At 35.5% G+C, this 14,413-nt stretch overlaps 2 protein-coding genes across 3 annotated transcripts in view; one reads left to right on the top strand and one right to left on the bottom strand.

Annotated features, from left to right (window-relative positions):
- Positions 1–5,281, bottom strand: part of LOC123556702 (N-alpha-acetyltransferase 15, NatA auxiliary subunit-like) — a 46,191-nt gene extending 40,910 nt beyond the window's left edge. For both annotated transcript variants that reach the window (XR_006687515.2, XM_045347616.2), the window contains exon 1: positions 5,124–5,281. Coding sequence is in view for 1 of the 2 variants with exons in the window: in XM_045347616.2 (XP_045203551.2) it covers positions 5,124–5,180 (57 nt within the window). In the remaining variant the exon portion in view is untranslated. The remainder of the gene's footprint in view (positions 1–5,123) is intronic.
- A 153-nt stretch (positions 5,282–5,434) lies between these two features.
- Positions 5,435–14,413, top strand: LOC123556703 (putative Ras-related protein Rab-33). The gene is made up of 2 exons (XM_045347618.2): positions 5,435–5,839; positions 13,756–14,413. The coding sequence occupies exons 1-2, from the start codon at positions 5,600–5,602 to the stop codon at positions 14,254–14,256; spliced, it is 741 nt and encodes a 246-aa protein (XP_045203553.2). The 5' UTR covers positions 5,435–5,599; the 3' UTR covers positions 14,257–14,413.

The raw sequence follows: 14,413 nt of genomic DNA, 5'->3' as shown, positions 1-14,413 counted from the left end.
TCCACGATAGTTTGCATATTTGATATTCGTAGGCGGAGACTGCTTCTGCAGCCACCGTTGAAATTATCGATAAATGGGCGGGGTTAAACTAATAGGACGGTTTACGACCCGTTAATCAGTACACATGGAAAGTTGTTTATTGCAAGTTACAACCGAGTAAACGACCGGATGTTGATGATTTTGTTGGGGAGTTTTGTAAAATATACAATAACCAGGCTACTGATGCTTCAAATTTATGGTTGCCCGGCGGGCTTCCGCCAGTATTTTTTTGGTAGCCCGACGAAAATTAAATTACATTAAACTTGGGTCAAATGATCACCTGATCAAGAACTCATGAGTCAGTAAGTTTTGGCCAATAATATATAAATAGAGTAATTAAATATTATTAACTTCAGCCGGTAGCTTTTCATTTTAGCTAGTGATCAAAAAGGGCACTAGCTAATTTCAGCTAGTACAAACTATTGTTAAATTTGACCCCTGCATTTGACCCATGTTTCATGAAAATCCTAAAAGGGGTTTAGGAGATACAGAGCTCAAACTTTGACCTTGAGTTGTGACCTTGACCTTGAGTTGACATGGCTGACTCATGAGTTCTTGATGAGGTGATCATTTGACCCAAGTTTAATGTAAATCCTTCAAGGGGTTTAGGAGATACAGAATGAACACAAAATGGAAGGCTCAAACCTTTGACTCTAAAGTTGTGACCTTGACCTTGAGCCGGCATGGCTGACTCATCAATTCTGCACATCATCTTGATGAGGTGATCATTTAATCCAAGTTTCATAATTATCCTTCAAGAGGTTTAAGAGATACAGAGCGTACACAAAATGGTAGCCTTAAACCTTTGACCTTGACCCAACATGACTGACTCGTGGGTTCTGCACATCATCTTGTTTGTCTTACATGTTTGAATGAGAGAATGAAAGAAATACATTGGTCTGTTCTTTTCATTCTCTTTGCACTTTCCAGTGCCAAATTCCTTCGGCCCTCAGAACAGTCTCCTCTTACAAGATGGACAAGGCAGTCTGAAAGACAGCTAAAACCCCCGCCACTGGTATGGATAGTGAAAGGGTGACCTTGACCTTGAACTGACATGGCTGACCAATGAATTCTGCACATCGTCTAGATGAGGTGATCATTTGACCCATGTTTCATGAAAATCCTAAAAGGGGTTTAGGAGATACAGAGCTCAAACTTTGACCTTGAGTTGTGACCTTGACCTTGAGTTGACATGGCTGACTCATGAGTTCTTGAAGAGGTGATCATTTGACCCAAGTTTAATGTAAATCCTTCAAGGGGTTTAGGAGATACAGAATGAACACAAAATGGAAGGCTCAAACCTTTGACTCTTAAAGTTGTGACCTTGACCTTGAGCCGGCATGGCTGACTCATCAATTCTGCACATCGTCTTGGTGAGGTGATCATTTAATCCAAGTTCCATAATTATCCTTCAAGAGGTTTAAGAGATACAGAGCGGAAACGAAATGGTAGCCTCAAACCTTTGACCTTGTGACCTTTACCCAACATGGCTGACTCATGGGTTCTGCATATCATCTTGATGAGGTGATCATTTGATTCAAGTTTTATGATTATCCTTTAAGGGGTTTAGGAGATACAGAGCGGACACGAAATGGAAGGCTCAAACCTTTGACCTTGACCTTGAACCGACATGGCTGACTCATGGGTTCTGCACATCGTCTTGATGAGGTGATCATTTGACCCAAGTTTCATGAAAATCCTTCAAGGAGTTTCAGGCCTGGGATTCAGTCAGAAATCAAAATCATGAAAATCTACATTCTCAAGCCTGAAATCCCATTTTCAATAAAGTTATATAGGAAAATTCTGGCATTTAAAAGTCTGAAATCAGGACCAGTCCTGAAAAATCCCAGGTCTGGAGTTTAGGAGATACAGAGCAGACACAAAATGTTACGGAAGGACAGAAGGACGGACGAAGACCATTCCTATAACCCCCCACCACTTGTGGCGGGGGATTAAAAATTTATTTGACTAGAAATTCAAATCATTTTGAAATAGTCAATTCTTTAGATCATGTGGTAAGAGATATTTACGATATATTGTTCATTATTATTGTATTTTGTATTTCTTTGCCAACGTGTGAAATTATCGTTTGTGCAATTTTGTATTATTTTATCTTTATTTTATCAGGATTGCTAATTTCATGTTTTTATGTTTTAGGCTTAAATAAAGAGAGTAAGAACCTACGCCGGGATTGCTAATCTATTTAGCCCTGTGACAGAAAAAAGAGCGTGAAACAACCATCATTGCAAAATACAGCAACGCCAAGGTGTTTACCTTCAATCAGTCAGTTGTAATAAGTGGGTGCTGGACTGGACTGTCTATAAATATTTTTGATAATATATATCAACATTATTTACCAAACAAATGCACCAAATGCCTATTGACCATGTCGACATTATAGGATAAATCCTGTCTTCCGGTATTTCCGTAAATAGGGTCAGGGGGACTCGCGAGATTAACCGATATAAAGACCGTGTAGAATACAGCATGCCCATTCATGCACTGCAGTACGTAAATCACGCACAGAATATCAATTGCACGCATAAAAATCACTTGTTGAGGGTACATGCACGCAGAGATTCGGAACTCCTGTTCAGCTGCCAAATCGCTGTTTATTTCATCGCGCACTAGTCTTGCCAATTGTTTGGTATGGTCTAAAACGCAGATCCAGTCCATGGACGTGATAATTTCGTTTCCATCACCGAATTCTCGGCGTAATTGTCAGCTGCATTGAGGGGTTTGGTAACTGTTTTAGTCGGACGTCACACGGGTCGTGTGCAAAAAAAAGAAGAATGGATACGAAGTGCAAAAAGGCATTTTAGCTTTAATAAACTCAGCAAAAAAATAAAATCTGAAAAGTAGATCCCTCGGAAGCACAGAAAACAAGGCAAACAGTGAAAATTGCACTCGGTTTGATTGAGTCTGTTCATGAGCAGTAATGGAAAATGCAACACTGCCCACGCCCCCTTGCACCAGTTTACAGTATTTTATTTTTCGATATTTAACTGCAATTTTGATGCACATTGCATATTTGTAATAGTTGGTTTGGGCATTATTATTGATCGGCGATTTTTACCAGTCTTCAGTTGACTGTATGTTATTTCGGACGAATCGTGTACCGTTCACGAAATTGGGAATACATTAACCTTGTTGAAAACGTATTTATATTTAGTAGGGTGACTATTGGAGGCCAATTTTGACTGATTGCCCAATACATTGATATTGCTTAAAAACTATTGAACTATTCTATTGCAGTTACTATTGCATACTTATCAATATTATCCGCCCATCATATTTAGACATGAAAGCACCAACTGCATTTTACACAGTGTAAGGAGACGACCTGTTTTAAAATTGCTGTAACACACATTAAATGTTTGGTATAACTGAAACGGACAAAATAATTCTAAACTTAAATATTTCTTGCTTCCTTGGCTTTGAACAATAATACAACACTAAACCTATGCAGGTATACTCAGACGAATCGCATTTTGTGAAATGTCAACAATGTTTAATAACCCAAAGCATCGAAAAGAAGGAAATTAACGGATCGATTAAGTGCCACACAATAAGACCCTACCGACATTTGCTGTATAATAAAGTAGCCTTCTTTCTCCATGTCCATAATACATTTTCTCATCTAAATTAACAGTATTTAAATATATTTAATCAAATTTCTGAAGAACTAAAATTCTCATTAATTATCTCCCAACTTCTCAGTCCTATAATGGTATTTAAATTCGTGAGGGTAATATGTAATGGAAACGTTAACATTTTCCGAGCGCAAATGAAAGCTGGCTCTGTTTCTTGGTTTAAATTATAAATTATTTCGTATTTACTAAAATTTAGTCCAAAACTTACCGAACCTTCGATGTTAAGGAACTATCGCTGAATGTTATTCGGTGATCGGACTTTTCTTGTCGATGCATGCTAGGACACTTATCGCAATGCATCGATAGTTCGATGTAATCGTACAACACCCTAATTTTAGTATGACTAGGAGCGATCTTGGTTGATGTCAGAAGTGTCCTATTTAACGTTGAAAACATTTTAAATTTTCTAAAATTGATCTCATCTGTTATACCCCACCCACGAGAGTTCTGCATGAAAAAAAAATAATACAAATTTCAGTAGTTAAATAGAAAATTTTCAGATCTGCCATGTAGTGTACCCCCAAATTTTGAAGTGTACCCCTATTTTGTAAAAGCAGGGGGTACATGTACCCTCAACTTTAAAAATGAGTGGGCATGCTGCGATATTAGCGATTATATTTGCCAGAAGATTAGGATTTAGGAAAGTTCTTACTTTCTGACGATGAAAAAAATTTTTTTACGACCTCGGTAACAAATTTTTTGCAAAAATAATTTGTTAACCTTAAAAGATGCGAAAAATTTCACACCTTTGGTGTTCAGCCACAGACACGGCAATATAGAATAAAGATAGAATTTCAAAAATAAAGTAAAGTTTGATGATATTTTTACTAAACGTTAATTACAACATTGTTTTATGACTATCTGCAATACTTTTTTTATTCATTTTCTTTGTTCAAACCTTGAAAAAGGATAATCTTAAACACTACCGCTATATAGCATAATGGCCGATACCCCTCTCACTGGGAACGAGCGTTTATTGGTGGTTATACCGGAAAACGGGATTTATCCTATAATGTCGATATCGAAAATTGGACTAACAAGACACAGACTTGTTTAGACGTGTAAACGTGCTTTCACAATTTGATGTTAGTGGTGGAAACTAGATGTTGTGCACTCCAGACAAGACGTAGTGTGATCAAGACGATGAATACTTGTGGACAGAGCCTGTGCTCAGTTCATAATTTTGAAATGTTTGCTGCTAGCAGGGCCCAAGAAACAGAAGCCACAGTACAGAATGGTTAAGAGACACCAATCATAAAATAATCAAGAGCCAGAAATATCCAGCCTTAAATATGGAAGCAATAACTTCGTCAAGACATATCCGTATCCGAGAAATTCAGTAACAAGAAAAATTCCCTTTTTTTCACTTTCAGTGTCAAACTTCATGTCATTAACCTAAGAAATCAATGAACGACATATCTTGAAACCTACCAGAATGCGCTTGAACAGAGCATTCTCTTTAGGAGGTAATGGATTTTTCGTGGGCATTTTGAACTTTGGGCAGGACTAATAGGCCCTCAAACTATTGCCCTTTTTTCTGAGAAACCTCGTGGAAATTCCAAGATGGAGCTAAATCTCGCAAAGTCCCGTTTGACTTATCTCGAAGATATTCGAATTAAACTAGATGCAAAAAATATAAACATTTTCTACATTTTCACTTATGTTGTCAAAAACAACTGCGCAAATAAGCGAAATTGACCGCATTTTATGAGATATGATAAATAATTTCTCCCGTTGAAATGCGAGTGCGCCACAACAACAACAAATATGGCCGCCCCCAGTGGTGACGAAGTTGAAATTTTTTCACAAATATGTCCTTTTAAACTTTAAAAGAATAACGGCCCCTTATATACCAGCAGATTAAACGTTCAAAGTACAAAAAATTTCACATTTAATGAACTATAGATATGGCATCGATTGAAAAGTTGGAAATGCAGAGGGATCTTGAAAATGAAAGCTCCGTCACAGTCTTGGAAAAACAAGTACAAAGACGAATTTTCAAAATTATTGTCATTGGCGATTCAAATGTAGGCAAGACCTGTCTTACATATAGATTCTGTTGTGGAAAGTTCCCAGACAAAACAGAAGCTACAATTGGAGTTGACTTTCGTGAAAAACTTGTTGATGTTGAGCCAGAGCAACTAAAGGTGAACAGCTGAGATTTCAAATAAGAAATACTTTTACTTTGAAATTTTGATAATTATTTACCAGTTGCATAGACCACAGGGTGAGAAAAATGTGCAGCCAGACCGGGACTCGAACCTGGGGCCTCGGAAGGTATCAAGACGTTTCACCTCCTAGACGTTTCACCTCCTAGACTTTTCTCCCCTTTAACTTTTCACCTCCTGTTGTTTCACCCTAATGTTTCAATCCCCTGATTATGTTTATATATGATTAATAGGGGGGTTAAATGTATCTCACTCGTTGATACTTGAAAAGTGATCATTGGATAATGGTCTCAGGTAGTTTAGCAGTCCTCATGTTGCCCAAAGAAGCATAAAAGTCAGCAGAACTTGAGCACGATACGTTATTCACATATAGCAACTTTGTTTATTAGTTTTGGAAATATAAAATGAGTTGATGTAAGTTATTTAGAATAATTCTATAGTCTTATAAAAAAACCCTGGTTTATAGGTCCTATTTGAATTAAAATGTCAGATGTATTTCAAAAACATTTAAGATAATTTTTTTAAAAACTCCAAAAAGATAAAAATTAAATTATAAATATTCCTTTTGTAAAGTTATTGAATAAAATGAATTGGCCTTGAACTATTTTTTTAGGCAAAAAATGGCTGTAGAAGACTTTGAGTCAAACTGAAAATAAAATTCAGTAAAAAATTGTTATTTATTTCACTACATAACCTTAGAAAACTTAGAAAATTTATTATACCTCTTGAATTACAGAATAATTTTGATTATGTTTTTAATAATAATCTGTAGTATTTTAAAAATTGTTACAGATTATAGTTAAATTTGTAAATTATTCAATAAAATGAATTGCATTAATGTTTATTTTAGGGAAAATTGTAGATAACTTGAGTCAAATGGAAAAAAAATCGGTGAAAATTAATTAGTTATATCAATACAAGGACTACAACTAATATCTGAAAAAGCATCATTTCACCCAAAAAGACTTATTTCAGGAATGTAAAAAATGCATATTTATTTCAGAATATAGAATTTAAAAAAAAAAAAAGAAAACCAAAATACCGAATTTTAATGGGTGTTAAAGACAAAATGGCAAGCTTAAGGTTTTGCTAGTTGGGTTGGGGAGAGGCTACTCAGGGAGGTGTGAATTCCTATAAATTCCTGTGAAATTAATGTGTCACTGATTGGGAGCTGACACTTGATACACAGTCTACATTCCAGACGAAGTATAACTAAAGACAGAAAGGTCATTCTTAATTCATTATTAAATTAAACAAGGAAACAATTGTAAATTTTCCCGATATTTTATTATATTACACATCACTGAACTATTTCCTTTAAAAATAAGCACATTTGAAAAAATCACATAATATCTTAACAAGTATCACCACTTTCATTCATACACATAGTCCTTATGTAATCATCAATGACACATATGTAAGCGTATTTGAAAAAAAAACAAAAAACTTATATTTAATATCACATAAATATTTTTAACAAATATGACCACTTTTATCTATACACATAAAAGGGCCCTAAAGGATTGGTTGAGCTGGTCTACGATGATACCTGGTTCAACCTCAACATCCATTACCCTCTAATTGTAACTAAATAAGTAAAACATATGTCCTAAAAATTTTGAATTTTTCATTTTAATAATGAATAATTCTACAAAATTGGCAGTGAATTCAATTTTAAAAGCTGAACTCTTCTAATTGTAACTTATACCCACATACAGTGGAAGTCTTCATTTTTGACAATTTTAATTTAAGGTATAATTATCATCCACTGTATTTTTCTACTTATCTTCAGTGTGAAACAAAGTTCTTCAGACGTAAAAAAAAAATGGTACTATAGCTTCCTCGCTTGGTGCTCAGCATTAAGAGGATATGCTAGGACTGGTCAGCCCGGTGTCAGTATAATGTGACTGGGTGGGGGATCATGCCACGTGTTTTAAGACGTGATATCCAGTGAGGCACCTATGGTGCATAGATGACATAGGAATGTTTTTTTATCACGTGACACGTGTTAGCTTCCACGTGCGAACGTGTTAATTAATACGTTGCGCATGTGATAACTACATGTTCGCACGTGTTAGCTTATCACGTTCGCATACGGGACTAACACGTTTGCATGTGATACCTATCACGTTCGTATCTATATAGGATCTATTTTATTGAGCACGTTGGGAAAAGAGGGGGCATAGGACGTTTGATAATAAAATATTTCCTGTGTCCCCTCTATGCCACCGTAGATACCTGTAAAGAAAAAATGTGAAATTGCCCCAAAAAAATTTTTCATTCAATGCACTATTTAAAAAAAATTCAAAATAACTTATTATACTAATCAAGAAACAAGAAAAATCTGATGTATTAATATTTTATATGATAGGTTAATATCAACTTAATAAATATCCCGATTTATCTGTGTATGACATTACTTCAATGAAGTTAACAAAAGTTTACAGGTTTCTTTTTTTTTATTTGTTGGAACTACACTGCAAAATGACCCTTTAATCATGTTAATCATGATAGTGATAATTGATTAAATAGTCCTTTTATTTTTACACTTGTAACTTAACAAATTGTAATAAGGTGTGATAAATTGTTTATTCATACTTTTTACATCAAGCAAATATATCTTTTTATGATTAAATTATGACATTAATTAAAATTTATGTGTTGCTGATTTTAATTATTAGTGTTTTGGGAAAAAACAAAATTTTTAAAATTTTTAATTTAACAGAATAGCTATTTACACATTAAAAAACAATCACAAAAAAAAAGTTGCGTATTTATCTACACACCATACATCAAATAACATTATTATATATCATAACTGCATGTTTAAAAGCCATTCTTTTTAGGATTAAACCTCATTTTAGATAATTTAAACTGAAACTTTAACTAAAATCAATCATACTTTTCATATTCACATGGGGGGAAAAAAACAGGGTTTTGGGAGGTGAACAACTAGGGGAAACATCCAGGGGGTGAAACGACTGGTATTCCCTCGGAATACCGTTCCGATGCTCTACCGACTGAGCTACCCGGCCGCCTACACACTTTCTCCCCATTTTAATATTCAAGTTCTATACCGTGACACATTTCTCCACCATTTTGAAATTCGTCCTCGAATTTCAGTGGGTACTTTATATATAAGCAATTACAGGCGTCGGAGACTAACCAGTGTAATGCCGTCACGGTCCCATGTTAGGCGCCAAATGTCACAGGGTGAGAAAAATGTGCAGCCAGACCGGGACTCGAACCCGGGGCCTCGGAATATATTCAGTCACGGTCCCATGTTCGGCGCCAAATGTCACAGGGTGAGAAAAATGTGCAGCCAGACCGGGACTTGAACCCGGGGCCTCGGAATACCGTTCCGATGCTCTACCGACTGAGCTACCCGGCCGCCTACACACTTTCTCCCCGTTTTAATATTCAAGTTCTATACCGTGACAATGTCATTAACTAATTTTTGATCTGGAACAATTGTAAGTTAGTTTTTGGCCATTTTATATTTGCAAAAAGCTTTAAATCGAAGCCCTGAAACTGATGAAGCCAGCAACACTGGCGCTGCCATCTTTGATATAACTGCCAACCAATCAGAATCGCGTATTTCAGCAAAACAACATGAAAGGTTTAAAATGAAACAGAAGTATTTTTTAAAAATCGAAAGGCAGAAAATTATCCCCAATAAAAAGTTTGGGATGTAGGGGTTAAAAAAGAGGGTAGTTAGGGAGACGGGAAATGGACCTATTTATTTGGCCTGAGTGAACCCCTGCCGAATTTTCTTATCCAAGAGAGGTAAGTGGTACACATTCTGCGCGCTGTGCGAAGTGACAGTAACTGTTGTATAAATTAATTTCACCAGAAAGGTTAGAAAAAGCACGGATGGTGCTTTGTCTAGATTTTCAAAGAAAAATCGATGACGGAAACTGCTTTTGTAGTCAGCCAATTCAGTGCAATTTAAACACCCATTTTGGAGCCCCTCTGTGTGTTATCACATGCACTAAACACTATTGATATTTATGTTTTCATAAAGCAAAAGAGCTAAAGTATTAACTGAAGCATTGTAGAAAAATACATTTAAAAAAAAAACCTTTATTTTATATGACCGAAACTGCTTTTGTACCAGTATGTCTTTTTTTTTTTGATCAGCATTGAAGTCATGAAATTTAGGAATAATTTATAAAGGAAAATCTGTCAAAATACATCTGAAAGAGGGATATTCAACATTTGACAATGTATATATTTAGAAAGAATTTAAGAAATACTATAACTTGGTGGAAAAAAAATTGAAAATCAGACTACAAACAAAAATGATATGGCAATTTAAATATTATCAATTAATTAAACAGCAGCCATTTTGGGCACAGTGACGTTGTCGTCCTTTCGTTATATGGGCATTACCATTTATTGTATTTATGGTAAAAAATTTTAAATACAATTAAACATGGAGCTTAAGTTTCAGGTACACACTTTTACACACATACTAAGGTTGATATCATATTATGGCCCACAAAATATGTTTCTCTTAGTTGTTAATCACTGATTTTCCATATATGGTAATGCCCTCATAACTTCATAAGGAAAGAATAATGATGTCACTGTGCCCAAAATGGCTGCCATTTGATTACATGGACAATATTCAAATGGCTATATCAAGCTAGTAGCACAGTACCCACTAATCGGGAATAGGTTGAAACTTCACACATTTATCTTCTGTGATACTGGTCCGTCTGTCCCGTTAGCAATTTCGTGTCTGCTCTGTAATTCTTGAATCCCTTGAAGGACTTCGAAGAAACTTGACACAAATGTTCACCACATCGTGACAATATGCAGCATGCATGTTCTGGATGGCTCACTACAAGGTCAAGGTCACACTTAGGGGTCAAAGGTCACATGACTTTGTTTCATGCCCACTCTGTAACTCTTGAACTGCTTGAAGGATTTTAAAGAAAATTGCACCTATGTTCACCACTTCAAGATCATGTGCAGAGCGCATGTTTCAGAGGACTTGCTTCAAGGTCAAGGTCACATGTAGGGGTCAAAGGTCATACCTGAACACCTTGAAGGATTTCAAAGAAACTTGACACAAATGTTCACCACACTGAGACAACATGCAGAGTGCATGTTCTGGGAGGCTAGCTTCAAGGTGAACATCATACTTAGGTGTCAAAGGTCATATGACTATGTTTCATGTCCGCTCTGTAATTCTTGAACTGCTAGAAAGATTTTAAAGAATCTTGACACAAATGTTCACCACATCGGGATGATGTGCACCTAGCATATGCTTCAGATGGCTCGCTTCAATGTCAAAGTCACACTAAGAGGTCAAAGGTCATACCTGCGGGCGTATATTGCTCTGCATTGCAGTGCTGTTGTTGACTTTTATATTCATTCAGTTGACAAGGATGTCCTCTGACAGCATTTGTTTATGTAAAAACATTTAGCAATTTATCAGATAAATGGAACTCAGTCTCATAGGATTTTGTTGGAAAAATATAGTTAATCTTTTTGATCTGACAGTCGAATGATGTCTGCTCTTCACTGGGAAGCACTGTCCCTTTGGGTTCCCCATATTAATTTAATAACCCAACAGATGTACAGAAAAGCAATTCCTTTTGCACTGAATAAATGTTCAGGATGATGTCCAATAAAAAAAACGGGTGTGCTTATTATTTCCTGTTGTATTAATATCTTAAGGAATCAACATCATGCAAATAAAATAGTCTACCTATGCCAAAAATAGAAACACTAACAACTCACTTGTCATATGCATAAGGATACTTAATTAAAGGCTCATAATGCCTTTGTTAACGATGTGGCTGCCACATTTAAATTATGAACACAAAATATATTCATTTCTTGTGAAATCCAATGTTCAGTAATTGTTTTCTTTAATATTTGTCCTATGTTGGAATGTTCTTTAACATATTACAAGGTTTTATTGAATACATTGTTTTTGATTACCTCCCTTCACAGCTCTAGATGTATATGTTCATGTGCAGTATTTCAAGTAGTGCCTTTCTAACCATGTAATTTTGCATAACATCTAATTAGAAGCTTTATCATCTGTTTTCAATATAAAATTTAAAGCCTTATGGGACTTTAAGATTAATAAGAAAAACAGTGTGCACAATAATATTGTCTTGCCAAAATAAAATAGAATTACTTAGAAGTACTCCATTCAACATTCGGCAAATAGTGGCAGAGCTGTTTGTTCTCAGCTACATTAATATCTCAACAGAAATTTACAAAACCATAACATGGCTTCAAAACAGCTGATTCTTTATGGGGTATCATAGACATAACCTGGTAAAGTGGTTACAAAGAGAGATCATTGAACTGAATATTTCCATGGGATGTATCATTTGTAACCAGTTTACATATTTTATTCAAAGCAGAATACATTCTGTCTTAGAGGGAACTGTTATCTCAAAAGACACAAAAATATGGAAATGCCTGTTTGTCCGGGAAAGTAAAAGTTCAGTAGGGCAACCCAAAACGCTAACTAAGTGTTCCAAGCATTGAATTTAATCTTGTTACATGATATAAATAGAAGTTGTGTAGTGTCGGATGTCAACTATTAGAATATGTCCAATATATGACAGTGTATTATTATGTCTCCCACACCACTGTGGTGGGAGACATATTGATTTACTCCTGTCTGTGTGTGTGTGTGTGTTTTCGTCCATCAGTCTGTCACAAATCTTATCCGTGCTCCAAGTCGAACAGTTCTCATCCGATCTTCACCAAACTTTTACAAATGTGTTTGACAATAAATCCTCGGCCAAGTTTGAAAGCTAGCCAAATCGGCCCAGGCTTTTCGGAATTATGGTCCTTGAATTACTGAAAATACTGATGCCAGTGATACCGGTGTTGGTGCATGGTTGACTCAGATACATAATGGAGAAGAAATGCCAATCTAAATGATTAGGTAGTTGTAGGAGACATGCGCTTTTCTCCAAAGCAGCTTTAGTTTCAAATGAATTTGTTAAATAACTCCTATAATACATATTTTGGCAAGTTGAATTTTAAAATTAACTCAGTTAGAAAAATTAAGTCTAACACCTGTAGGTCAAAGTGGTCCAGAGGTCACATTGTCTGTCTACAAAACCAGGAGTTGTTTGAGCCCCTTTTCCTCCATTAAAATTGCTAATAATAGGATGAGTCCCCTGTATGGATACTTTACACCTGACACAACTAAAGTACCAGAGATGCTTCTGGAATTGGAGCACTTTCTGTATCTTGCAATATCCTCTTTGAAAATATTACTATCTCTTCTGAAAGAGTTGCCCATACAGACTACTGGTGGTAACTATAAATAAGAAAATGTACATGCACAGTATGGACTGCTCTTTTTAGCAGACTGCAGACAGAAAAGGCAAAATGTTAACATAGTGGAAATGTGTAAAAAAAGATGTAAAACAATTAAAAAGACCTGAAAACATAAAATTCTGTTAAAACCATTGAAAGACACTGTTTAACTCATGAAATATATCAGTGACATTAGAATTAGTAATGCAATGATTTAATGTGTGGCATAATGGCAAGCGAAAATGTAAATATTTGATGTTCATACGTGAAAGATGATCATACATGTATATAAAATTATTTTGGAAAGTATGTACTGGCTATATGCAATCTTTTATAGTAAAATGATATGAAGTGTCTGATTTGACAGTAGAAACATTCTAGCTGCATGGAGCCATGAATCTACTTATATAGCAATTGCACTTAAAATTAACAAGTTTAATAACTCTACTGTTTGCATTGCTTATACAACCACAAAATAATGTTGATAACCAAGAACTGCATTAATGATACCAATATATGCAGTAAATACTGATAAAGTCAGTGATAAATCATTATAGAAATCTAATTCTAAAATAGTTGGTTTTGATTTTCAGCTGCAGCTGTGGGACACTGCCGGTCAAGAGCGCTTCCGTAAAAGTATGGTTCAGCATTACTACAGAAATGTCCACGCAGTTGTGTTCGTGTACGATGTTACAAAGATGTTGTCGTTTGAGAATCTTCCTGGTTGGATAGATGAGTGTGATAGACACAGTTTAAACAAGCAAATTCCTCGGATACTTGTCGGTAATAAATGTGATATGACGGACAAAGTAGCCGTCAATACAAACCTAGCTCAAAAGTTTGCCGACACGCACAACATGCCCTTATTTGAAACGTCTGCAAAAGATGATGAAAAGGCAAATCATGTTGATGCAATATTTATGACCTTGGCTCATAAATTGAAGAATTCCAAACCAATGATGCCCCCACACTTGGCTAATTACGGATCTGGTTACCAGAATGAAGAGGTTGTTCATATTCATGACAGTCCTGAGAGGCGGGGCTTAAGGAGGGCCGGGTCAGATGAAGGGAACAAAGATGGATGTTCGTGTTAAAAATTGATTTTGAGGAGAATTTTTATTTGTCATCAGAAAACTTGTATAAATAGATTATCATGTATTTAATGTTATTCAAGTACTATTCTGGGTTTGGATCAGTGTCATTTGCATGTTATAATCATTGCTATCATTTTATCAAAATTCATACTTGTAT

The sequence above is a fragment of the Mercenaria mercenaria genome, chromosome 5, assembly GCF_021730395.1.
Source record: "Mercenaria mercenaria strain notata chromosome 5, MADL_Memer_1, whole genome shotgun sequence".
NCBI lineage: Eukaryota > Metazoa > Mollusca > Bivalvia > Venerida > Veneridae > Mercenaria > Mercenaria mercenaria.
The sequence above is the reverse complement of the archived record's forward strand: the minus strand, read 5'-3'. Positions and strand labels throughout refer to the sequence as shown.